This window comes from Colossoma macropomum, unplaced genomic scaffold (genome assembly GCF_904425465.1).
Source record: "Colossoma macropomum unplaced genomic scaffold, Colossoma_macropomum, whole genome shotgun sequence".
NCBI classification, from domain to species: Eukaryota; Metazoa; Chordata; class Actinopteri; order Characiformes; family Serrasalmidae; genus Colossoma; species Colossoma macropomum.
This window is the reverse complement of record NW_023494803.1, coordinates 37,767,892-37,794,407: the sequence shown is the minus strand read 5'-3', so window position 1 is coordinate 37,794,407 and position 26,516 is coordinate 37,767,892. Positions and strand designations below refer to the sequence as shown.

General features: G+C 39.2%; 1 protein-coding gene across 1 annotated transcript in view; it reads right to left on the bottom strand.

Annotated features, from left to right (window-relative positions):
• Positions 1-239: 239 nt before the first annotated feature.
• Positions 240-26,516, bottom strand: part of setd3 (SET domain containing 3, actin histidine methyltransferase) — a 47,246-nt gene continuing 20,969 nt past the window's right edge. The window contains exons 7-13 of the mRNA XM_036593009.1: positions 19,359-19,417; positions 17,295-17,409; positions 16,347-16,421; positions 14,139-14,305; positions 11,506-11,591; positions 4,262-4,422; positions 240-3,188 (exon numbers count right to left, since the gene is read on the bottom strand). Of these exons, the coding sequence (XP_036448902.1) occupies positions 2,727-3,188; positions 4,262-4,422; positions 11,506-11,591; positions 14,139-14,305; positions 16,347-16,421; positions 17,295-17,409; positions 19,359-19,417 (1,125 nt within the window). The 3' untranslated portion in view covers positions 240-2,726. The remainder of the gene's footprint in view (positions 3,189-4,261; positions 4,423-11,505; positions 11,592-14,138; positions 14,306-16,346; positions 16,422-17,294; positions 17,410-19,358; positions 19,418-26,516) is intronic.

The window sequence follows — 26,516 nt, the reverse complement described above, 5'->3', positions numbered from 1 at the left end:
AATATGGAATTTCAAAATTTAATTGCCCCGAATTAAATGATTCAAGATAATGTTTCTTTTATAAATTCGTAATGGGGCTAAGGGGGCAAAGAATAGGAAAAAAAAATACATTAGATAAAACTTTTTTTTCTCTCTCTTAGCGAGGGAGACAATAGGCTGGTGGCCTTATGTCATCTCAGGAATAAAAAAAACGTGATAGGACAGGTCACATATTGGAGAAAGAACAGCACCTTACACAATTCGGGTGAAAACCGTGAGGGACTTTAATCCTGGACTGTTCACTGAGGACATTTTTTCTGACAAGGCTTTTCCCAGCACAATCCGCTGGCCCCCCGATGGAACCTTACACCACAGGCAGTGTGCAATCCACCAAGGACATGTTTGTGGCCTGATAACAAAAGTTTAAGGATTGGAGAAAGAGTACAGTTAAAGCTATAGGCTCTGAAATACTATACACAAAGCAGCAAGAACATTGAGAAAGTCTCCCAGAGTAAAAGCATGAAGCACAACTACGCTTTCAAACCTGTGGGGTTGCATTACTAAACAAACCTGAAAACCCAAAAACAAGACCGTTATCTCGTCCAAGTAAGGTTAACCACAACATTCAACCAAGAGTTACATTCGGTTTTTAACATGAACTGAGTAAAAACAGGAGAATGAACTATCTACAGACATGCCCATGACCACGGGTCACGTGATATGATGAGATAACAGGCCAACCTCAATAAACAGACTAATTTCTCTGTTAAGGTCGAGTAATATAGTTTTTAATGGCTCTGCACCTTTCATACATTTCTATCTCTGAATACTTCACAGACTGTGCTCCTTATTGAGTGGTAAAGGGGAATTCCACCAATCTTTCATAAATAAATGGTGTTTATTGGTGTGAAAATGCAACGTTCTAGAGAGTGAGAACTGTTCACAGTGGTGGAGACAGGAACTAGACATCTGAAGCGTTTAAAGTGCTTAAAAGCTCCCTCACAGATAGTTATTACATTTAATGCTAATATATACACTTCCTGACGCCTGATGCTTTTTTTCCTCAGATTATCAGTACTGTACCATTTTTAACATTCCTATAAAAACTCAGGCTCACCAGGTTTTGGATAGTAAATAAAATGGCTATATTTGTGTTGCTGACATCGCGACCTCTGGTTCCTATCACCACCACTGTAAAGACAATTTCAAACCGCTCTGAATGAATATGCTTATGTTAACCACTGAATTATTCATAAATGTTGAAAAAAACAGTGGAATTCTCCATGAAGCTCAAGTGCTGGTGATCTACTCTGCACCGGTTTTATGAAGAGAAACAATAAACCTTTTCAAAACAGGCATTTAATTAACATTTATCATGTTGCGATTTTTTAAAATAATTTTCCATTTTAATTTTCTGATCAAACATCTTTAATCATTTAAACATTTTTTATATTTATTTGATTCTTACTGTTATTTTTTCTTTAGGGTTCTGGTTCGCTATAACTGTAAAGCTCTCCGAGCTAAATCTGAAAGGTATGAAAGGTGTTATAGATGAAGCTGTTTTTATTATGAACGAGAACAACAGTTACAAAACCTATTTTCGAAACTGTGACGTGGAGTCTCGTAAGAGGCCGCGCCCCGAGTGCATATTTTCTTTTCAGGAAACAGACCAAGAATTATGCTGTTTAAGGCTTAAAGATAACCACAGAGATTAGAGATGCAGCCGCAATGGATTTGGCTTAGGATGTAAACAAATTTTCAAGACTATTTTGATAATGATGAAGGAAAATGAAGTGTCCCCAGCAGCTGAGAGGGTCCTCACAAATATAAGTATTAAATCAACTGAATGACAGACTACATTCACAGCGAGAGCACTTTTCGGTACCCACAAAGTAACCAATAGCTTCCTGCCCTCTTGAGGTTCAATTACAGTATATCAAATGATCAAAACAGGAAACTGGGGTGAAAACACTCTGACTGTTACCCAAAGTGCAATAAAACAAAAACAACATCTATTTTTGGGCAAACGTCCTTTCGGAAGTGTCAGTACTCCACAGGTAATATCAGCAGTGCAGGAGCAGGAGGCTTCTCCAAACAGATCAATGCAAAAAACGTGAACAAAAATGATTGTCTAGCAACACAACATATTGAGCATCTTCCTGGCATAGCCTAGAGTAATTAAAGTAAACGCTGGCCTTCGTTAGAGCGAAGCGAGTTCAACCAGGCAGTGCTTTAGACGTGAGGAACTGACCAACCAGGCCAACTAGGTAAAGTCCCAAAAGAACTGAGCTCAGTCCTGAACGCACACACTCGCTTCCCTTCTGTAAGGTTTGTTAATGAGATCCACAAGCAGAACTTCACTGAACTGAACGATGGCCTGAACATGAGTTACATCACATACAGTTCCTGGTTCTCCACGTTCTTCTTTGACTGTGGCCTCTCCTGTGCAAGATGAGCCATCTGCTTCAAAAAGAAAAGAAACATAAACTGGTGCGGCACGGTTAAAACCTCAAAACACAAGACGTTCTCTTCAGAAAGCTCAGCTCCTACTGGCAACACTAAAGGCTGCAGCAAATATTTAAAAAAAAACAAACAAAAAAAAACAAACCAAACAAAAAAGCCATAAAGGATAAATAAACAAATCTGCCGTTTTAGTTTAGATTGCTTTCACTCCTATTTCTGTCAGTCACTTAAAACAAAAATAAATAAGTAGCATGTGCCGTGATTGCGCCGAGCTCCGGACTTTACTATTCTCCTTTATCTTTGGAGGCATCTTCAGTTCGCTGGGCGCTTGGCTCTTCTTGCTGTTCGCCTTTTTCCTTTTCAGTTGCGTTCTCTTTCTCCTGTAGGGCGTCTTCATGACTGCCATTGACGTCCTTGCTTTGCCCGTTGAGAAGCGGCATCTCTGTGGACTCCAGCAGGGTCTTGGCCCGGGACGGGTCCAGTTCTGGCTCCATGTGCTCGTCCTCCTCGTCCAGCTTGCGCAGGATGATGGGCAGCTTGGCGTCTGCGTTCTCCAGCAGCGCGATGTCGCTCTCCTCGTACAGAGGCAGCGGAGCGCCCTCCTCCAGCTGCTTCTGGAAGTGTAGGCGCTTGGCCCGGCCGCTGCCTACGGCCCGCTCCAGGATCTCCTTCTCGGCCAGCCGCAGTTTGACGGCCATGCGGGAGTGCAGGGACAGGTCGGGCTTCTGTAGGATGGAGCGGTCCTCCTGAAACAGAAAAAACGGGTTTAAGAAGCTTCCAACAGCAGATCAGTCAAAAGGGCTAATGTTGCTAGTAGAGGTGGAGCGTTATGGGAACTGTGGGCCAAAGTAAAATATTTTGGAATCACATATCTTCTGATGTTGATACAAACATTTATAAAATAAAGAAAATGGGACTGTCAATATAAGCATTACAAAGACACATTCCAGCATTAATTTCTATAATGTTACAAATGCAGTAAAACGAATAAATTAAGAATTTAAGCACAGTAGACCAGCGTGCAATAAACAGCATCAAAGACTGGTTTTAAGTAACAGTCAAATCTTGACATCTGTCTGATGCCGATAATTTTTCTTCTAAAACATAATGCTTGTATTATCATGCATCCCAAGTTAAAAAAATGAAGGAAAGTGAAAAGTGAATAGTTTTACAACCGGTTAAGTCTGGTTACGTTTATTTTTCAAAGCAATACTTCAGTCCAATCACACAATCTCCCCCTAACCCCAAATGTAGTGTAGTTGATTAGTCAACATATCGCTGCTGTCAGATCAAAACCTTGTATCTCCATTTTTTGTCATGGTTCAGTTTTTAGCATAATTTGAAAATACTTGTTTTCCTTTACATTGTGTGTAAATTACATCATGAATGGATCACAAGAAATGAACCAAAATGACTTGGAAAAAAGTCTGGTTCCATTGACTTACATTAAAAGTAAAGTATGTTTTTTCCTTCTCCTGTAAAGTTACCGTTTTGGTTTTGTTCCGACAGCTGCGATATATTTGGGGTCTTATATCCCATCAATTAGCATCATTACACACTTGCTACAAACCATGTTGAGCTGTTAAGTAATCTCATATAGACTTGCTTATGTGGTTTCTGACACTGGACGACACACTTTTATCTATAAAAATAAAAAGCTACTACTATACGCTCTTCAATGTACTATCTTTTTGTCAGTTTGGCCAAACATCAAATTGGTGGTTAATACATCACAAATGTTACTATTTCATGGTTCCGCAGGACGACCAAAGGATGGCTTGCAGACTTTATACTGAGAATTGAATGTGTACCGCTGTACCTCCGATGTTGTTTTATAAGTTTTGAGGAGCAGAGTGGCTCTTGTCTCGAGGAACGTCCACAGCTTGATCTCGTTTTCCCAGCTGACGGGGAACTCTGTGTTACCCAGAGTGAAGATCTTGTTGATGGCATGGTCACCCACCAGGTAGTCCTTCAGCTCCTCTGCAGACAAAATACAGCAAGATACAGATCACTGGTTAGAAGAGGAACCACTCAAACATGTACCTGTGTGAGCTTTCTTACATTTCAAGAAAGCCCTGAAAAACAAAGGGAACCTATAATGTCTGGACAAACAAAATGAGTCCAGCAGCGAAAAAACTTGAAAAATTGATATAATCCTGAGGTGCTGCTCTTCTGGGGAAGAGACAGTTTAACAGAGAAGCTTCACTTAAGTTCAAGGAGCCCTGCACGCCGAGACATTTAACACAAAGCTCCTGTTTGGTTTATGTTAAAGGGGAACTCCACCCATTTTGCAAAATTACTTAACCATTGAATGATTTTGTTTACATCTAAACTATTCAGAGTGGTTTGGTGTGAAATGTGCCTTTCTATAAAAATTTAGAGTCAAAATTGTTCACCATTGTAGTACTAGGAACCAGACGTCGTTATGTCCACACTACAAATATCACTATTTTATCTGCTATCCAAAATGACCAGTGAATTTACACGTGTCTAAGATTTTATATGTCACGCTGTTAATGGTAAAATAGTGCTAAATTTGAAAAGACGTGTTGCCTTTGGGTACTATTTTTCCCTTATAACGCCCTGCAAGTACCTCTCTGCCCTGCACGCCTTTTATGTTGTTTGGTTCAAGGCGTTGCGTCACACGGTGTCAACAAAACCTACAGTTTTTGTGAGTAACGTTATTCATCAGAAGAGCTGCGACAGATCACAGTTGCGCCTCGCTCTCTCGCTCGTGTCTCTCTTTCAAGCCGCTGCAACTCCTTTGTGTGTTCTGGTTCAAATCAACATGGCTCTACGTTATTTTGGAAACGGACCTCCTCGAGGTCCTCTGCACACTTGCCATAAACAGAAGCTGCTGCTGGCGTTAGCCGTGTTGTACGGGTGTAGATACAGGCGAGTAACAACACAAGCATGTTAGCTCGAACGCACTGATCTCAGTCAAGAATATGGTTCTGAGAGGAAACAAGGAAGTAATCCTGGAGTAATAGTTTAAAATAAAAATACGTTTTATGCCAAAACTTTATAACCAAACTATCACAAAACAATGTCTCAAGTTTCAACCAACACATTCATAACCATTTTGTGTAATAAAATGGTTATGAATGCCATTTTAGAGCCATTAAATGCTTCGGACGTCTGGTTCCTAGCACTATAATAGTGAACGATTCTGACTCAGTAAATTTCTCTAGAAAGGAGCATTTACCCCTGAACCACTCTGAATGATTTGCTTATATCTAAACCATTGAATGATTGAGCAATTTTGCAAAAAACGGTGGAGTTCCCCTTTAACTTCAGCTCCTGGAAATTAACCAATGCTACATTTCCACAACTTTAAAAATGTTTTTATACATTGTTTTGCTCCGACAGCGATGATATGCATGACCACGCGTCTTGGCGTTGTATAAAAACAAGCTTAGTGTGTCTGTGTGTTAGTAGTGAGGCGGCAGGTCTGAAGAGTGATGCGACGTTACGTAAGGTATGATTACATGCCTGCTAACGAGATGAAAGGGCTGGATAAACGAGTGCTTGATGTTTGCGGTGCGCTGCGTCGTGTCAGATGTGTAAAAAGTGAGCCTCTACAGGGTCTGAGCTTCCTTTAAAAATTAACATACAAAACCTGAATAATATATAATGGCTCACCCATAAGAGGTCCTTGCCAGAGGACATAGCCTTGCTTCATGGGATTTATGACACAAACTCTTTCTGCATATGTGTTGATGAATATTTCACTGGCTCTGGATCGTTCCTTCCACACAGCTGTGAGACTGTCTTGATCAATTAAAACACTTAAGGGACGTTCGCTCAGCCTCTTTTCCGGCTCTCTAACTGCGTGTAGGTATCGGCTGCGGAAAAAGGCGGAGCGGCTCCTGGCTGTCGGCCGGGAAGCCTGCGGGCAGCTACAGGGCGGCTGTGTCCCAGGGCTGCTGGGATGGGCTCAGACTAGAGCTTGGACGATTTGATGATACCAGTGCAGCATCTACAGCAGTGACCAACAATATCAGTATCATTTTGAGATGCTGACCAGCAACTTTACCACACAATTCCTCATGTATGTTCTGTAATTATGTTAAAGAAGCCGATCTCCACTGTGTGAATATTATCTATCTGTATCCATCACCGCTGGGCAGCATCGATAAAATTCAATATAATGATTTTTAGCATTAATAAAAAGTTAAACTCATGCCTCCTCAGTACTGCTACTCTAGAATATCTTACAAACCTGACATACCTTGATTTGACTGGACTGTTTTGTGCTGTTGCTCTGTTAAAATGACACCAAAAGAGAACTTCACACGCTGACCAGACAATGCTGAGTTTCAAGAAACTTAAATAATACTTTAGGGCGCACCCAAATAACTTGAATAGTGGAGTATTTGTTAATTATGTTGGTATTAGTTTCTCTGTTTAGAATTATGACAATAAAACTATGAAACATACTTTACTTACAGCTGTACAGAAGCACTTTTCTGATGTGGAACAAAACCTGCAGTTCTACTTGATTCAAGGTAACTAATGTAACACAGCACATCATTTAAAATCAGCTAGATTTGACTGATTTAACTGTTAACCTCTTCAACTCCTTGAGACCACCAGTGGATCCAAAACGTACTTCATCATATTCTTCATAACTTTCATATTTCATAAGCTACATTCTAAAGGTGGGGGTCACATGACAGCTGGAACTGTCTTCTTTCCAGTCAAATAGATGGGTGATGTAATTTTAAACCCTTATAATAAAACAAGCTGAACTTACAGTTTTAATTTCTACTGAAAGTCGACCCATTTTTCCATAAATCTGGGCTATAAACTATAAGCAGATGGCGTCTCTTCAGTGATCTGCTCTGTAAAAATTATTTTTATAATAATTTAATAATAATAATACAAAGTGCATCTAAGATTTTTGGCTTTCAGCAGTAAATTGTAAGCATATAGCAATATGTGTGATCATAAAACATTCTGTTAATTTGAGGGGAACTTTTAAATAAATAAATAAATAAATAAATAAAATAAAAATTTACAATAATTTAATGCAGTTACTGAATAATTTGCCTTACAATGTGGTCATGTAAATTCAGATGGACAAACCAAAATATACCCTGGAGAATAAGAGGTTAAGGTACATTGCACTCATTTACACTTTAAGTAGGATGCAAGTAATGATACTGGACTGAATCAGCAAATGCTAAAAATACTCACACTCGGTCTGAAAAAACAGTATCGATGCATCTCTATTATGTGCAAGATAACAAGTGGTTGTAACGTCTGCAGTGTGGAATGTATGTAATTTTATGTATTTATAAAACTGGAAAATGAGGAATTCAGAAGCCTCACCTTTATTTAAACAACAAAAACTGCAGCCTAAATTTCATCAGTAAAGGTGTTTAGATATAACGGTGACTGTTAACGTGCACAAATTATAACTGGTTCAGTTGAATGCATAATAAATTTCATGCCTAGTCTCACCTCAGAGTGCAACAAACTGCACCGCTTACCACACGTTCATGTGAGCTATCAGTGCAGAGATGACTAAGGTGATAAGAAATATGCTCAAGGCAACGGGGGCTGCGCAACAGATCAGATTTTTAATCTGAGTTTCCACGATAAACATATTGTTAAAGGCTGCAATGACAGAATAGATGAAATTACCTCATACATGCAGCAACAAAGTGATGCAAATAGAGCGTTAGAAGCTCATCAAGTGGTTCTCAGTGCTGGGTTTGAAGCCTGCTCTCCCACATGAACAGTAAAAAATACGTGTGCAGCTCAAAAAGTAGCTATCCTGAACTACTAGCCTGTACAAATGCTTAAGCCATTATGATTATTCTCACTCTCAGTGTTGTGTGTAAATGTATCGTATAAAATGTATAAAGCAATAAGCTCTACTGTCACAACAAGCCTGCAACGAGCTTTTGAAGGAACAATGCGCTTGCAATTCTTGTAGCTAACATTATTTCATTATTTTAATTTCACACATTAGTGTATGCTGTTTTTCGTAATTTTGCAATCTTTTTTGCATGAAGGAGAGCTCAGTTAGATTTCTGTTTATATTTAGATATTTAGATATACTGGTATAGCAATCCTTATCCAAATACCACTTGTTAGGCAACGAGCATCTCAGCTCATCTGTGCCATCACCAGTACACAGCAATACATCACACCAAACACACTTAAAATTATGGTCAACTATGAAACATAAATGTTTTTAAGGGTGATTTCGAGAGCGTGTGTATTCATGTATTCATTCTTTCATAAATCTAAACAAAAATAATAGAAGTTGCTGCAAACTTGTAGACACTCTGCAAACTTACAAACCACTTTCACTATGACTACAAATGACTACATCAGCGACACATTTTACAAATGTGCTGCAAATACAGAAAACACACGCCACCTCAGGAAGTCACAAGAGAAAATGTTTGCAGAAGACGCTGAAAGGGGATGGAGCTACTCAAACGCTTATGCAGCATAAACATTCAGATAACTAATATCGCTGTATTGTAAAGGGAGTGAGTTGTAATGTAACTGTACATTTTCAAATAGCAATAACAGATATGACTGATTAGGACTGCAGAACAGCTATTACACATCAGACAGCTAACTAGCCAGCCAAGTAACCTGTGAACTTGCTGTACGGCGAGTCTCCGAGGTCTTACCGACTTCTGTCAATGATTTTCCAATCACACATATTCCATCCCCTCTGAGAGTCTTCCAGAAACAATTCCAGTATGTTGTGACTTGCTTCAGTTGTGTTGTGACTGGCCTTGAAGTTGCATGTGTTTTTCTGCATCGCAGCACATTTGCGAAATGTAGTCCAGGGGTCGGTTTACGGAGACTTCTAAAGTCTTCTCGACTATTTAAAATAGTCACCATGACAATTTCAGTGAGGGCTGAATTTAGGACAGAAGAACTGTTGTTCTGTAAGAGCTTAAGCTCATAATCTTATCCATTAACTCCAGATAAGAAAACAGTATCACAGAAAAATCCTGAACAGACAAAATTTCCTACATTCTGTCTCCAGAGGTGTCTTAACTTCTGTTTTAACCGTCTGTCTCTATCATTTTGTGCATTGAGAGGCAGCACAGTTCACTATAACTAGCATAATGACATTACGTTGATCTACAGTTTCTTTGAGTGCGTTTAAAAAAAAAACCAAAAAAAAACCACAAAAAACAAAAAACAAAAAAATATCGCACACACTGAAGACACAGGATCTCCACCGCCACCCTTCTTACCATCGTGTTAATGTTAATGAAAACTTTTCAGATAAAATTATATAACAATGTTGGTGAATAATGAGGAGACAGAGCTGAACGTGTGTCTGTTTATTAGGAGGAATAACGTCAGCGCGCTCGGCTAAAGCCTTTGAGAAACAAACTGTGGAGCGGCGACGCTCTGATAAACAGCACGAAGTGCTGCCACAATATTCTTATCTTCAAGTTTATCGCATTTTCATTTTTTTACATCCGTAACAGTAGCTAACGTTAGCTGTCTGGCTAACTAACTTGATCATTTTGATTACGTGTTTCTGTTTCAGCTGTGAGCGTATGGTCGGTTGCTAGGTAACAGACATGAAAGTCAACTGTCGACTTCCATCGAGCAAGTTAAGATTTTCTAACTTGAGATAAGATGCTGTAAGATAAGATCCCTAAATCAAGATCAGATTTGCTTCTGTAATATGAATTTGTGAAGAATCTTATCTTGACGAGTCAGATTTTAAGTTATGACAAAAGCACAGGAAGGTTCTGTAATACAGCCCCTGGTGTAGTCACGTTAATGAAGGGTCATCTGAATCTGCAGCGCATTTTTAGTTGTACTTGCGTTGGGTTGGCTCACTCGACAGACGGACATCCACTGAAGTTAATTAATGTTACTGTTACCTCTTCATACCACTGAAACTAAAAATCAATGGCCTTATTCACCAAGTTTTTTCTTACAGTTGTTCTTGAGAAAGGTTCTAAGAAACACAAACTGCTTTTGTGTTTTCTCGGCTTGACTACTGTAACGCTTTGCTCATAGGACGTCCTGCAAGTACAACCAACAAACTACAACTTGTGCAAAATGCAGCAGCAAGAATATTAACAAGGACTAGAAAACAGGATCATATTAGAGCAGTTTTAGCTTCACTCCACTGGCTGCCTGTCTCTTTTAGAATCGACTATAAAATTTTACTACTAGTTTTTAAATCTCTTAATGGTTCAGCACCTTCACACATTTCTGGGTACTGATAGATGATGTTCCTGATTGAGCTTTAAGATCATCCAGTGCTGCTTCTCCATATTCCACGTATGAAACTTAAGAAGAGCGAAGAGGCAGCATTTCGTTATTATGCACCAAAGACCCGGAATACATATCCAATAAACATCCATCAGGCTCTGTCTGTCAATATTTTTAAAAACCAGTTAAAAACTTTTTCTTCACTTTAGTGTTTAACTGGTTTTTTACTGTTTCCTGGAATATTACTATTACTTTTATGTTCTTGTTAGTTGCATTTTTATTGTCTTTTTTATTTTCATTTATATTTTTATCTTGTGCTTTTAATGGTATTTATTAATACATCAATTTTCTGCTATTTATTATTGGTTTATTATATTTTGTTTCTGTTCTTATATTTTTTTTCTCTTCTTCCTCAGTTGTTTTTTACTTTGTATTGTGAAGCACTTTGAGCTGCATTTTTTAATGTATGAAAGGTGCTATAGAAATACAATTATTTATTATTATTACTATATTATAAGAAAAAGTCTACATCAGTTTCATGACGTATTCTTGAACCACAGAACTGTTCACACCTTTGTGCTCTTGAGAGTGTGTAGATTCTGTTCTTAACTAAGGACAAATACCAAATAAGAAAACACGGGTGAATGTCAGAAACTTCGTGAAAACTAAGTGGGTTTTCTGAAGAAATCTCTTTATAAGAACGGTTGGTGAATGAGGCCCATTGTCATAAAATGCCAGTACACCAGTACAGGTCAATACTACAGCACACTATCTATTAGGACAAATATAAAAAAGACGTTCTGGTGATTCTGAAAAACACTGCCCGGCCCCATCTCAGACTCTTACCTTCAGTCATACAGAAGACCCGCAGAAAAGCCAGGAGCTGGGCGGATATGGGCGGCTCACTGCAGTGCAGGGCAAAGATACTGGACCTGCGGAGTTAAAGGACACGAGAGGGTTCAAAGTGAGGCTTTACAGTGAGGGCCCTTTTACCCCACCCCCCACATCCCCACCCTCAAATTAAACCCTAATTAACTCCAGCAGGTGGGGCAGGCAGGAGCTAATGGAAGCCTCCTGCCCATAACAGAGCACACAGCAGCTCCCCCTCACATGACAACTGATTGATCTGAAGCGATGAGAGGCCACCGAACCCGATGCATTTTTAAAAACATGCTCAATCATTTATAATTTACCATTTAATTACTGGAGCATATCCATGGCCTTTTCCTGTCTGATTCCAACACTGGATGAAAAGGAGAGCGATCGCTCGTGCCGAATCAAAAAACGTAATTTTGGACGGGCGACGTTTTCATGAATTCCGGGCTATTGATCAGTGAGACAATACGCCGGCGATCGAGTAGACAATATTACACTACAATACATTACACAGGTTTTGCTGCAGAGCAATTCAATTACCCCGTGCCCTCTGCTTCATATAGAACAGATCCAATAGGGGAAAATTAACCCTTCACATCAAGAGCAAAAATAACCGCTGTCAGATCTGTCCAAACAATTTCTAAAGTTTAAACTCAGAAAGAAGTTAAAAACACAGTCTATAAAGATCAGCTTCACCACTAGATCAGCCAATATGACAGCACTCACGGACTTTTTTAAGGGAATTAAAAAACCAATCAACTTGAGATTAAAACCAAGTTACTAAAAATGTCAGGATGCAATAAAACTGGATAAAAATGAATTACAGAACTGGATATTTCTATAAACACAAACATTTCTACACTTCTGTGGAGGAACTGTCTGATTTTCTGTGATCATTTTTAACCAGTGCTGTCCTGATTTGCTTTGAGGGAATGGTATTGATAATTTAATGGTCAGCTTTTTGTTAAAGCTCTTACCCTCACTGAACTTTATTTATGCCAGTGTCATAAGGTGTCTTAATGTCATTTAAACAGATATTATGCACTAGGGATGCATCAATACCGATACTTGTACTCAATCTCATAAAAAAGCACCGTTATATTAAAATCTGAGACCAGCTGATACCATGTGACAGAAGCCTAGTGAGCGTATGCTGCCGTGTTGATCAATAAACGACTCAAGCTGGCAGTGAACGAGGTTCTGCTCGCACCAAGAAGCGTTGTTGACCCTGTGGAGGTCAGAAATAAAGTCACTGGTCATATTAAAAATCCCACCCGGGCGTACTTCCACTAGGAATTCACTGTGTGTTTTGAAATGGGATAAAATTGCACCCAATAACAATCACAGCTTCCTCAATATGGGTGGTGACACGTAGGCTATCAAAATGGAGGCAAAAAAGTACTGTTATTATTATTATTATTAGCTGCCAAAGACAATATATGCTTCTTTTATTCTGTTTGACTGAATAGAACTGCAAGGTATGAACCTTAATACAGTTAATAATACTTTAATACAGATTTTTTTTTAAACTTTCCTAAAATATTTATCAAAGCTGCTGTAACTCGATTTCTCCATGTGTTTTTCTCTATGTGTAACTGTCCACAGACATCTGTCTGTAGAGGCTGTGTTTCATGTAGCGTGTTGTACAGTGTGAGAATATAATTTGACAGTCTATTTAAACGTACAATGTGAGTCACCAAAGAAGAAGATTTCTAAAATCACAGTGTATGTCTGGCTTTGGAAGATTTTCAAACTACAACAAGATATAAAACTCCAAGTGAGCTCCTCGGATGCGTCAGCCTCAGGTGTTTCTCGTTGTCGCTGTGCTACAGAGACTTTTGTTGAAAGAGAAAGATGACGTTAAAACTATGAAACGTATTTTACGTACAGCTGTACAGAAGTGCTTCTCTGACATGGAACAAAACTCGCTCTTCTCCTCTGCAGTGCTATTCGAATAAAGGTAATTAATGTGACATGGCCAGCTAATGCATGTCCTTTAAAAATCAGCTAGATTTTAATGATTTAACTGTTAAGGTACATTACACTCATTTACACTTTAACCCTTAAAATCCCAGTCTTAGTACATACTAAGGCTTATTATTCATTAAACAGGGACTTCAATGCAAACTAATGGAGCTTTTCTTAGTTTGTAGAAGTGTGTAATGAAACTTTGGTAAGGGGCTAAGTAGGTAATTCATTATGGTATTGAACTGTATCAGCGAGTACAAAATCCCTATTATCCCTATAACAGATACAACGTACCAAGTTGCTGTAATGTCTGTAGTGTGGAATTATTTCAAACAGGAAAATAAAAACCATGTCCATTGTTTTCATATGCCTGCGTTTAGGGCTATTCGTCTCATCAAATTATGTTTAAACTAGCCGCATTTATTGATAAAAGCACTGTTTTCAAAGTGGAGAAATTTGTTATACAAACCTGCAAGACGAAAGTAATGCATGAATAAAACCACAACATAAAATGGGAATTTCAAAAAAGTACTTCAAAAAGCAAGAGACATATTTTTTTATGTATCACTTTAAAGTAAATGGCAGCCTAAGGAATCTGAATGCTATATTATGTCCTGACTGCACAGCACACTTACGCAGGGATCCCAGCACGGGCCAAAACCTCGGCCTTCATGGCGTACAGTCTCTCGCTCTTACTGACGCCCAATTTAATCTTCACCCGGTCGTGTGCGTTGTCCTCAAAAAAGAAGCCATTGTGAATGACAAACTCCGCGTTGGATCTCGTACCATAGAATATGTAGATCTGGAAACAAAGTAATAGAAACACGCAATATAAAAGCTCAGCAGGGCTCAATTCGGGTTGACCTGAAAGACAAGACTGAACCAATACGCTGTCTGTCAGAAGTCTGGCTTTGAATTGAGTCAGTTACTTTTCAGTTTTACAAAACACTTGCAAAGTTTTTGGTAAAAATAAAGCTGCTATTATTTACATATCCTTTTATGTTCAGCTTCAACTCTGACTTGACACTTTTACCTCATATATACCCACCACAAATTTACTCCCAAAAAACTTCCATCATTTCACCGCTGCAGTCGTGTCCCCTTCCAAACCCCACTCACGTCTCCCTCCTCCTTATAACACTTACAGATAGTGCAGCGCAGAGCGGGCTGGAGAGAGGGCCAGATAAAGAAAGAGTAGCGCGGGATAGAGAGAGAGAGCAGCCCTGATTTCAGCCACTGCTACGAGTTCGGGCCCCATGCGAAATCTGCGGCAGGAATCAGGGATCAAACGGCTTGGCACAGAGAGACGCTCTCAAAGCCCCCTCCACCCCCGTCCCACACGGCGGCCTCTACAGCCCCTTTTCTTCCTCTACCGGCTGTCTCCCCAAATCTTATCAAATAATTCGCATTCTGCTGTGGAGGGGGGGAGGGGGTCTACCTGGCCTGTCAGCTCGTGCCCCCCTATCCTCTCTCCCTATGGCTGGAGCTGAATGCCTCCGCTCTGATATTACCCACGGGCCTCTGTAATGGCCAAAGGCTGATAAACGCATCACACGACCGTGAGCAGGGAGAAACGGTGCGGGAGCTCGTGAACGGAAACCAAAAAAAACATGGAAAAACGTACCAAGAGGCAAGGTGGATGTAGCTTCACCATTCAGAAGGTTGGGGTCACAGATTTTAATAATAAAAACGTTGATTTTGTTGTGGAAATATGTATAAAATAACTGTAAAATGCTTAAAAATGAAGCCAATGAATGTGCCAAGAAGGGAGCTCTTGCCTATCAGGGACAACATCAAATCAAGAGTTTGACCCAGCCCTCAAACCCCTTTTTCACAGAGAGACATCACCACACAGAGAGAAACAGGAGAAGAGGAAGAGACAAGCGCACATAATAACTGAACACAATCTGGGGTGTAAAACCACAGAACAGGGGTCTTAAACTCAAATTACCTAGGGACCACTAGCCAAGCAGGCTTGTACAAGGGGGGATGCCCTGCAGATAAAAAATGCAGGGCAAGAGTCCCATATTTTTTTAAGTATGAACTTTAACTATATTATAACTTATTATTAAAATTCTAATTACGATTAAATACTAAATTATTATTGTTATTTTTATTATTACAATTATTATTATTAGTAGTAGTAGTAGTAGTAGTCGTCATATAAATGGCGTTTAACACATTTTTTTTATTGTTCAATTAAATCTAATAAACTTACACTTAACAGTTGAATTACACGGGACTCCTAATATGACAGTAAGTGTAATTTCTGCTGAATTTGGGTTATAATTCCATTCATTCGTTAATTGTGACACATCATATCGACCACTACGTCATCACTGAACCCACAAAAGTACATCTAACTAACCATCAATCTAATAACCATCAGTCTAAATTTGAAAAATAGCTAATCATAAGTTAAGCATAGCTAAATTACAACCATGCCTGCACAGCGTGTCCTTCGTGCTGTGTCACGTTTTCTTTCAAATAGTTCTTCTTGCATGCATTTTTTTGCTCAATCTCAACTCAACACATAGCGATAGAGCAAAAATGTGCAACATCTGGGGGTCCCTAAGAACTGTTAAGAGGTCTACAGCTCTAAAGAACCAGGGTTTTTCAAAGAAACGTTCACTGTTGGTTCTTTAGGGAAGCAAGAGTGGCTCTGCGCCAGTTTTCCAAAAAAGCAGCTTAGTGCCAACATCATCTTAATGGGTAGAGAGGGTGTTCAGTGTTAGGCTCGCATTACCATTTACCAAGCTCCTTTAGGAAAACCAGGTCAGGTCAGCCTTTGTTTGATTTAATGGCCTTTCAGAACCACTTTCAGAACATCACATAGTGCTCACCTGTTCATTCTCTTTATAGTCCTGTAGAGCAACACATTCACATCTGTCATCTTCCAGATTGTAACCAGTTGTAATCTGAAAAGAATGAGATCAGATGTATTTAATCCAAAGAAACAACATACAGTTTTCTGCTATGACATAAGACTGTTCATGTAGTGTTCCTACACACAGTCAATGTGTGGGAAAGCTTTAAAAATGTCAATTGTTCAATTAAATAACCTTCCACACACAAACACAGGGCTGTTTTGTCATGCCACACATTTCCACAGGGAAAAAAAACAAACAGATTAAGATGCTTAAATATGTTTCAAGAAATAACTCACTAAATCAGCGCGTGTACAAACAAATATGAGCCTCCAAAATCAAATCACTGAAAATGTAAAGAAATTAATAAAATTTAATAAAGGCTGGCTAAATTGTCACAACTTCACGATAAACAAAACTATTACAGAAACCATGCATTTTTATTAAACCTAAACCAGGGGAATAGCAGGAAGGCATTTCATTAAGCATCTTAATGACTTCCATTTTCAGAACATATGACAATTCAAAGCAAAAAAAAAAAAATCTTCGTAGGATATAAATGCGTTTCCCACACAAATGAAAGAAAGCGATATATTGCTCTGTGGCATGAGGCACTGAATGCAATCAAAGACAAATTATTCAAATAAATATAAAATATCCCCTGAGATGCTGCTACAATCAACAGAGAACAACATTACTTTGGAGGTTTTCTTAGAAACAGCTTGTTCACACACATCCCACACGACATGCACTGCACAGCTGCGTAAATGTACATACATACATACATACATACATAAATAAATAAATATCACCAGTAATACCTGGGATATACATAGTCAGTATAAGTGTCCAGTGTAGGGATGATGGAAGTAAACTGGAAATTAACACACTTTTAGACCCTGGGGAGTGCACACAGGGACTCACCAGGCCATTGGTGTGGTTGCACATGTCCCACAGTGGAATCAGGGCGAGGGTAACCCGACTGCCATCCTCGGTAGGAATCTGGTTCTGACGGGTCATCACAGACGATACAGCCCACCTAAAACACATGGGACAGATTACTTTTCTTTTCTTTTTTTTTTTTTGCAGAAAACAGTAAGCACTACTTCAGCTGTGAAGATCCTAAAATGTATATTAGAGATTTTCTTTACTGATACAGATACAAAAAAACTTCACCATCATCTGATATCGATATGAAGCTGATATTTTTTCTACTAAGCTGCTTTTCCAAATGATCTACTTTTAGCAGACATGAAATGGCAACCTAAAAGAACCATGCTGAAAGTGCTCACTTTACTAATACAGACATAGCCAAAACACTTTGTTCTGTATTTTTATTCAGTTAAACCCTTTCATGAAAGTGATTTTAGTCCAGTATGAATCTCCAGTGTGTGTAGTTTTTAGAGTCTATCAGTAATAAATCCATAGTTCACTGTTTCTGTAATTATACAGTATTATTACTGTGTCAGTAAAAACTGTGGAGGGATTTTAATCCAGGTGAGAATCTAAAGTATGGGTAGTGTTTACAGTCTATCAGCAATAAACATGGAGTTAATGGTCCTCTATAACTGGATGGACCCAGAGCTCATTCAGTAACAGTAGCCTTGACCCAATCTACGTCGTGCTAATAGAAAAAACAAGAGGTAACACTTTACTGTAGGGTGCTGTTCATAAGGCTACATGACACCTATATAAGGTTGTCATTACAACTGACATAACCCTACATAACTATTTATGAATGCTTATTACAACAGGCGTCATCTGTCATAAAGGCTACTTTTAGCTGACTTTGATCAAAATTGGCAAATGTAACCTTTATAGCGAGTGACGCTTATTGGAACAAGCATTTATAAACAGTTACGTAGGGTTATGTCAGTTGTAATGACAACCTTATGTAAGTGCCATGTAGCCTTATGAACAGTACCCTACAGTAAAGTGTTACCAAACAAAATCTGTGAACAGACAAGACTGAGCAGTGTGTTGATATTGTTATTGAGTGACCTGTGGCGAAATGCTGTTGTGAACTTCTGGGCAATGACCTTTCAATCTGGACTGTGTGTGCAAATTTTGGAAAAAATATACAGATACTTTGTCTCGTACCAATCAGCCAATTAAATCCCTCACAGTTTACAGAACCTCCCCAGTTTAAAAGATAATAATAATAATAATAATAATAATAATAAAAAAAAACAAACTTTAGTTTCAGTTTTTGTAGCTTTACAATAAAAACTATGAAGTGATGCAAAGCCAGTATAAATCTGAAATGTGTGTAGTTTTTACAGTTTTGTATTGTATTTTTTTGTATTTAAACTCACTGCATTAGCCTGTTAAACTACAGGCTTATTAATCAGTTATTAATCCTGAGTTAATGTCATTATGAACGAAGAATTAAAGTGTGGGTCCTTTAAAGTGTTAACATTCTTGACTACTGAGTGTAAGAAGCCTGGACATTCATTCATTTTCACTTAGCAATTTTTATTAAAAATGAACAATGATTAATAAGTAGCTTATTAGTCTTACACCAAATCAATCAGCTTGAATGGGCATAACTGTTTTAGCCCAGGTATGGCAGTGGCTTTAGGACAGCTACTGCACATCCACAGAGGGTGTCTCACCTTTACAAATGATCCTGTTATAATTGATAAAAATCAGAAAATTCGAAGGCTACTGAAGACTGAAGCATTAACTATGACAAGATGCTATTTCATTCCTTTCACACGTTGCCCGGCGGGAGCAACGACTTGCATCATGCTTAACAATTCGAAGATGAAAGGGGACCAATGATAAATAATTCCCTCACAGATAATTTGGTGCTAATGAAAGAACAATGAGAACAAACGTCTCGTTTTAAGAGGCCATTTCGTACCCTCACAACCACCCTGCACTTTTTCTTTCTCTCTCCACCCACCACCCACCACCCCCCCTTTCTCAAAGAGTCAAAGAGGAGAAGTTCCAATCTGGGACGTGTGGCGGGACATTTCAACCAACCTGTAGTCGTCAAAGGTGAAAGCATCCTTCAGGGGCAGTTTGCTGGCGTTGGGATGAGTCTGGGGATCGAAGGTGACGAGCAGAGAGGACGGAGGCAAGGAGAAAGGAGACATAAAAGAAAAGAGGGATAAAATGAGAGGGATGGAGGGAGAGAGAGAGGGAAGGGAGGAAAAGCACACACACAAATCAGTCAGTAGAATTTCATTATGTGGCTGCCTAACAGATCCTAACAAGAGCGTAGAGAAGGTAGGAGCGTCCAGTGGTGGTACTGAGGGATCATCGTGGCATTAGCCCCCCATACATCACTGTCAACTTAATTTGTTGTGCCCAGCAGCCGTCATAAATCTGCTTCATCAATTTGGGTGACAGAGAGCCACTGGTGCCACAGAAATCTACATTTAAAGGAACAGACCAACTCCCTCCAAGGGCTCATTTGCAGCGGGTGTCATGCAGGGGGTAAAAAACCTCCATTCCTGCGGAGAAAGATGGGGGGAAAAGGCAGAAAAAAAGAAACAGAAACAGCGAAGAATGCCGGGGTCTAACTGAGCCAGACTGAAGTGCCCTCCTGAACATGCAAAATGAGCCATAAAAATAGATGGAGGTATGAATGTGAAAGAGAGCCATGCAGCACTTCTCCCCACCCAGGTGCTCCCAAGGCTGCGTGTGTGGCTCTCCTCGTCCTACTAAATGAAGCCCCCCTGCTCCGCGCTGAGGAGCTCCTCACACTGCCGCAGCCTCGGTGGGAGTGAAAAAGCAATTCATCACCTCACGTTTGTGCACAAAATCATTAGCATTAATCAAACGATCACCACAACATACTGGCCAAATGACCAAACTGTCCCACACGTTAGGTGAATTTGTTCAGGTGAGCGTTCGTCACCAGCTGGGTTTTCATCCATGGATTTTAATGCACATTTTGACATACTGAATAAAAAAAATCTCCAAAACTTGCACAGAAGTACACAGAATAATGCAAATGTGAAAAAGATTTATGTGACAGATCAGCTGATACTGCTATGCAGAATCAGCTGTTGCTAGGAAACATGGCATGTAAAACAGTCAAGATTACTTAAGTTATTTCTCCGTAGAGGATGTGTGAACTTATTTTCACTTAGAAAATCAACAAAAAATATAATTTGATGCAGCTATTCAAATGTTTGCATAGAGACTTTTGCAAGGAAACAAAGCAGAATTAAAATGTATGTTCCTTATCTAAAAAAAGGGATATTTTATTAGATCAGCGCGTTTCATTGTTCATGTTTAAACCTTTACGATGTGAAATATAGCCATGAAATTAAACAGCAAAGAGAAGTTGCACAACATTAAAGATTTTTCTGTAAACTTGCTCCATATTTCTCAGAAGTCTTTATGAACGTGTTTATGAAGAGTTGTACTCAAGTTGATGGAAACAAAGCTTAATTTGCATTATTCTGACAGCAGGATGGAAATGTGGTTACCGATGGAACAAAACAACGTCTCACTTTTGTTGCTTTTTTCTTTTCTTCTTTTGCAAAATTTTAAGATACCAGCTGCTGTTTACGCTGTTAATTCTTCACACTTTTTTTTTTTTTTCAGAGATACGAGGTTTTGCTCTGACAGTGATGATACTTCTAGTAAATTAGATCTTGTTCCTCCTTTATAACTTAGAATTGTGCTGTTATTTCATTTGAAACAGTGTTTCCACTACTCAATCATGCTTGTCACAATCATTAAAGGTTAAGCCTGTTATCAACTGCCATATAATTCACTGCATTAACTAATTTAATTGTCTTTTTTGTTCATTATTTGCAACAATTCATGTATAACCCTAAAGTGGCCAAACTGGCTGATTAGCTATCTCACTCCAAGCTGTCAATAATTAGTAGCTCCAAACTAAGACAGAAACAGCTCGAGCTCAAATAAACAAACACGGCTGGTCAGAACTTTTACTGTTTTCACAACACCAGCTGATGTATTTGCCTCAAACCAACAGAGGAAAACACACCATATTCATATTCTGTTGGTTGTGATGTAAACGTGACATAAGGTACTGTGTAAAAACAAAAAACATTTGTAAACATTCATCTGCTCAGAAAAAAAAACTGTGCTGTTAACAAAAATTAAACACAATTCCTGTTATGTTTTACTGTTCATTCACATTCATGTTTGTTTTCATTTATTCGGATGTTTTATGCTGTTTCAACAAGCAAAAAATACAATTATTGGCCAGATAATTGTGCTTAAACAATGTGCTTAGGTGACTAAGACTTCTGACTTTTGCACAGTACTGTACGATCAGGCCATTATGTAATGTAATAGGTCTATTTCCAACGTTTTGCTTATTATGCTTTGCTTATATTTCCATATAAAGCACTTTGGGATTTGTATCAAAAACAAATAATAATAATAATAATAATTATTATTATTATTAGTAGTAGTAGTAGTAGTAGTATTATTATTTAGTAGTAGTTGTTGTTGTTGTTCTCACTGGTTTGGGACAGTTTAACACAGATGTCAGAACACCTATTTCTTTCTACTTTCTCTTTCTGGAGGTGGGAATAGACGCGCATACCAAACAGTATAATTAGATACACTCAAACAGAGTAGGATAAGCATGAAATGAAACCACTCAGAGGTGGTAGCTAACTTTTACCTTCCATGTCTCTTCCCATTAATCAATTTCACTGACACTAATTGAGCCCTGTACTACCCCACGCTGGTCGGCCACACACACACACACACACACGTGTGCGCAGAGACTGAGAGTGCTGCGCTAAAGGTAAGTGTGTGGTCATGTCTCAGTTTTGCCCATGGCCTGGCGCAGTGGCGCTGTAGCAGGCAGGTCCATCCTTGATGCTGATTCAGGCCTACAGGGGAGCGAGAGCTAGCGTCTAACCACACATCCACCCTGCTCTCTCCTCTGCCCCTCCTGACCCCGCCTGCGGCCACTCCGGCGGCTCCTCTAGCCTGCGCTCGCTGGCCAATGTGTAACACACAGGTGAAGATAGAGGGTGACAGTCCAGGCCTTAACACTGAGTGAGGTAAGTGGTAACAGCAGAGAAGAGCCACTGCAAAACACCCACACTAGGGCTGAAAGCAATGAGGATTTCCACGATGGATTATACGATCATTCGATTAATTAATTATGCCTTCAACGATTTCCTCGCACCTTTTCCCACAATGCCGCATTCAATCAGTTCCTTCTGTACCACAAGTGAGTTCTTATTTTATGATGGAACAAAACAACAGAAGCCATATCGCCCCCTGTGCCTCCTGTAGTGTACAGCAATCTGTCACAATGGCTAAGTATATCATATGTTACTGTTATGACTATTAAAAAGGATCATGGAATGCTTTCACTATACAGCAGTGGCTGTGTTTACCAGACTTTTGTCAATCCGATTAAATTCATTCTAATTATAGATTAAGACTGAGGTTTTTATTCTCACTCTACTCAACAATCTGATGGAAAATCTCAGTTTACATGCTCACTACAAGTAATCCAATCCAAATCACACGCATGCATAGGGTACCACTCAGTGTAGGCATTACCATGACAACGAGCATCACGTGAGTCCAGCCAGAGTGAGATGAGCAGCAGTGAGCAGTGCTTGTGTTTTTAATTACTTTAAAATGATGTCAGACTCAGGAAAACGTCCTTCACATGTCCTTATTAAAGAAGGCTGAGAGGAAGACGTCGTGTTCTGAGACACATAAGCTGGACGTCCGTCCCACCGCCGTCTTTTAAAGATCAGAGCATAAACTTCGTCTCCTCTGCAGACCAGTTTCTGCTCCGCCATGTTGAACGTTAAACTTTCGCTATGATGCAACACACATGATCAGAACGTACTTAAACTTTCTGATTGGGAATGTAATCAGATACAGGCGTTTACACGGATATTATTCTTCTATTTAACTGATTATTTACAGGATTATCCACCTCGTTCAATTGGATAGGAACTGTATTCCGAATGGCCTCAATCGGACTAGTCTATTTTGAATGAGGTGTATACATGGACGTGTTCTATTCTGATAGAGCTATTAGTCTGACAAATTTTTAAATTCTAATTTTCATTTAATATTGTATTTTTTAAATAGTGTAATAATATAAAACCTGATTTGAAACCCAACTACTGTCTTTATTTCTAATCTTAGTCTTTTTGGCCCACCCGGGACCCCTACTACAGAGCATTAGGGAGCGCTTTTGTTAAAACAAAAAGCTGATGTTTCATTTGTTTTGCATAAAAAAATGCTCAATAATGCTCTATAATGTTCATACTAGGGACGGCCTGAAATGGGAACTGAAGGTAGACACCAACACACAACATTTTCAATGTAGACGTCCCCTGATTTTCATGACCAGTGCTGATAAGTATTTAAAAAAAAGTAGGAATTTGCATTACATCAACCTGGATTAGCATTATCCAGAAATAAAACAGTTATTTGAGAGGTCAGTAAAATGAATGCAATGAAAATATTTTACCACAGTAGCCCAGCGTCATCTAAACATTCTGAAGTACAATAAATACATCAGCATTGGTCAAATCTAAACATCTACACAATGCTGGTATTTTTTTTAAGCATTAATACGCTGACACTGATATGATTCCAATATCATTGTGCATCCCTAACAATTAGTCTATCAACTATTATTCAAATAATCAACTAAACAAAAACTTAGACAATTTATCCTCACGTTTCTCCATTACAGTGTCACCTTCAATCAGTTAAATCTGTGAGACAAGCCATTTCTTCTTTTTATATTGCAACACAACAGAAGCCAAATCGCCCCCTGTGCTTCCTGACGTGTACTGCAATCTGTCACAACAGCCATGTATGATTCATCATATGAATGTTATGGAGCGGTTCTCAAACTGGTCCTCAAGGATGCCCAGATGATTCATATTTTTGCTCTATCCAAAAATGGACAGTTTGGTTGGAACAAAAATCTGGACCATTTGGGGGTCCTGGAGGACCAGTCTGAATTATGGAATGCTCTATGGAATCAATGTTATCAGTATAAACCAGGGGTCGGCAACCCATGTATTAAGAAGAGCCATTCTGTCCTATCAACAAAAATCCAACCACCTTGGAAAGCCCAACATTTTATGTCCAGTTTACCATACTGGCCATAAATATGTCTCAGTATGTGCTGATGTACTGGTATAGGATAAAAATTATAATGTAAACGAAAACGCAGACTCTGCTTTAAGCTTTAGCTCAGGTATAGCCACTTTCCTCGTGTCTCTGGCAGGATACTTTTCCACAAAAGTAGAACAGCTTCTTGCAAAATGTCTCTCAACGTTGGACTTTTTAACGAGCCTGAAGTGGCTTCTAATTCGCCAGCTTCTTTTCTGAATTTTCCTGTTCCACCTTAAATGGTGCCTGAACGGCTGCACCATTTAAGGTGGAACGGGAAAATTTGAACAAGAAGCTGGCGAACGAGAAACTGACTTCAGCTTCATGACTTTTTAATGTTTCTAGTTGCAGATTAAACGTATCAGGAAACCAGCTGGAGCGATTATAAATGCCAATATGTCTGATGTTCTCTAAATTGTCAATGTTGATCTTAAATCTCTCTGTTTGCATTTTCGTTAGCTACACTAGGCCAGATGCTTATCTGCGTTGCTATGGTGACCAGCAGTCGGCACGCCAACCTTCATAGTTAAAGGTTGGTGAATTAGCAGTTCTACATTAACAGCAGCGTCTCTAAAACTCTGCTGAACGATCAGCAAAGCTTTATTTTACTGCGAAGGAGGATTATTTCGTTTTTACCTACAAATCTAATTCTAATAAGAGTCGCAACAGGGCAGTAAAAGAGCCGCACGTTGCCGACCCTGGTATAGACCAGTGCTTTTGGTGTTACGTAAGAAGGAGAGGTGATCATTTATTACATAAAACCTAAAGTGCTCTATAACGCTCTATGAAGTTAATATGAAACATGCCATTCTATCGCAGCCGCTCATCAACTTTGTCGATGACTAACAAATTTTGTTGACCAACCGTTGCAGCCCCACTACCCCTCCTTTTCTCCTTCAAGTGGGTGTTGAAGGACTGGTTCGTCCACAGACCAGCTTTGAAGTGGTGCTCACAAACCTCTGATAGACAACCATTAAAAGATAAGCAGTGGGTAAAGCCAGCGACCGAGAACGCAAGAGCCCGAGTTTAAGAGAAGAAGCTGTGCAGAGCTTCATGTTCAAAAATAAATAAATAGTAAATAAAGTGTATTGGAGGCTTGACGGAAGTAAGAGGGCAAATCTTCGCAGAGGAGATCTCTCATCACACTTCTACTGGCTGAACCAAACACAGGGAAACCACCATTCAAGGAGAGAGAATGAGTTAAAGGGACCATATCATGAAGTTTTCCTCACTTTTCTGAAATAAAAGTTTGATGTAGCACATAAACATTGTTAAGGTTTTAAAAAAATATCCACCAGTCCATATAGCCCGAACATCTAAACTGTACCCTTTTTTCGAATTCACTGATTTTGTGATGTCACAAATATCAATACATAATCCATATTACATAATCCACCTATTCCGCCTATAGCACTTTAGCTCCGCCCCCTCGTAATGACTTTATGAGCAGTGCTTCAAACTGGACTGCTTTTTGAATTCTGCACATAACAGCGAAGTAACAAAAAAAAATAAAATAAAAAACAGCCTGTTTGGAAAAATATCATGTAAAATTATTAATATATAAAACCACACAAGTGAATCTAAAATGCAAGAAAACTAGGATATGGGCCCTTTAACCCATGGCTTATAATTCAGCTATTAAATTCATTGTTTAGTAACTGTGAAGCTCTGGTTTTAAGAATGAAGAACTGAAGCGTGGGCTCATACACAGGCGTTTAGGGTTTAAAGGGGTTAAAGAGGAATTAACGGCATCTTCAGCCCGCTGAGATCAGCAACCTTGGAGCACCTGGACACGTTAATAGACTCAATTAAGGCAATAATTAGTTGAATGGAGCGGTAAAGCTCTGGGGAAATGGCGCAGCCCTCTACAGGGGGCAGTTCTGTCAGAACTGGACAGATATCTAAGACTCAGAGCCGTCCAAAGCCTTATGCAGAAAGAAAAACAGGAAATGAAAGAATGCGACACGCAAAGTGGGGGTGGTAGGGGGGGTCCTGAGGTGGTTGCGGGTGGTGCTGCTGATGAGGGTGGAGTTTTCGGCG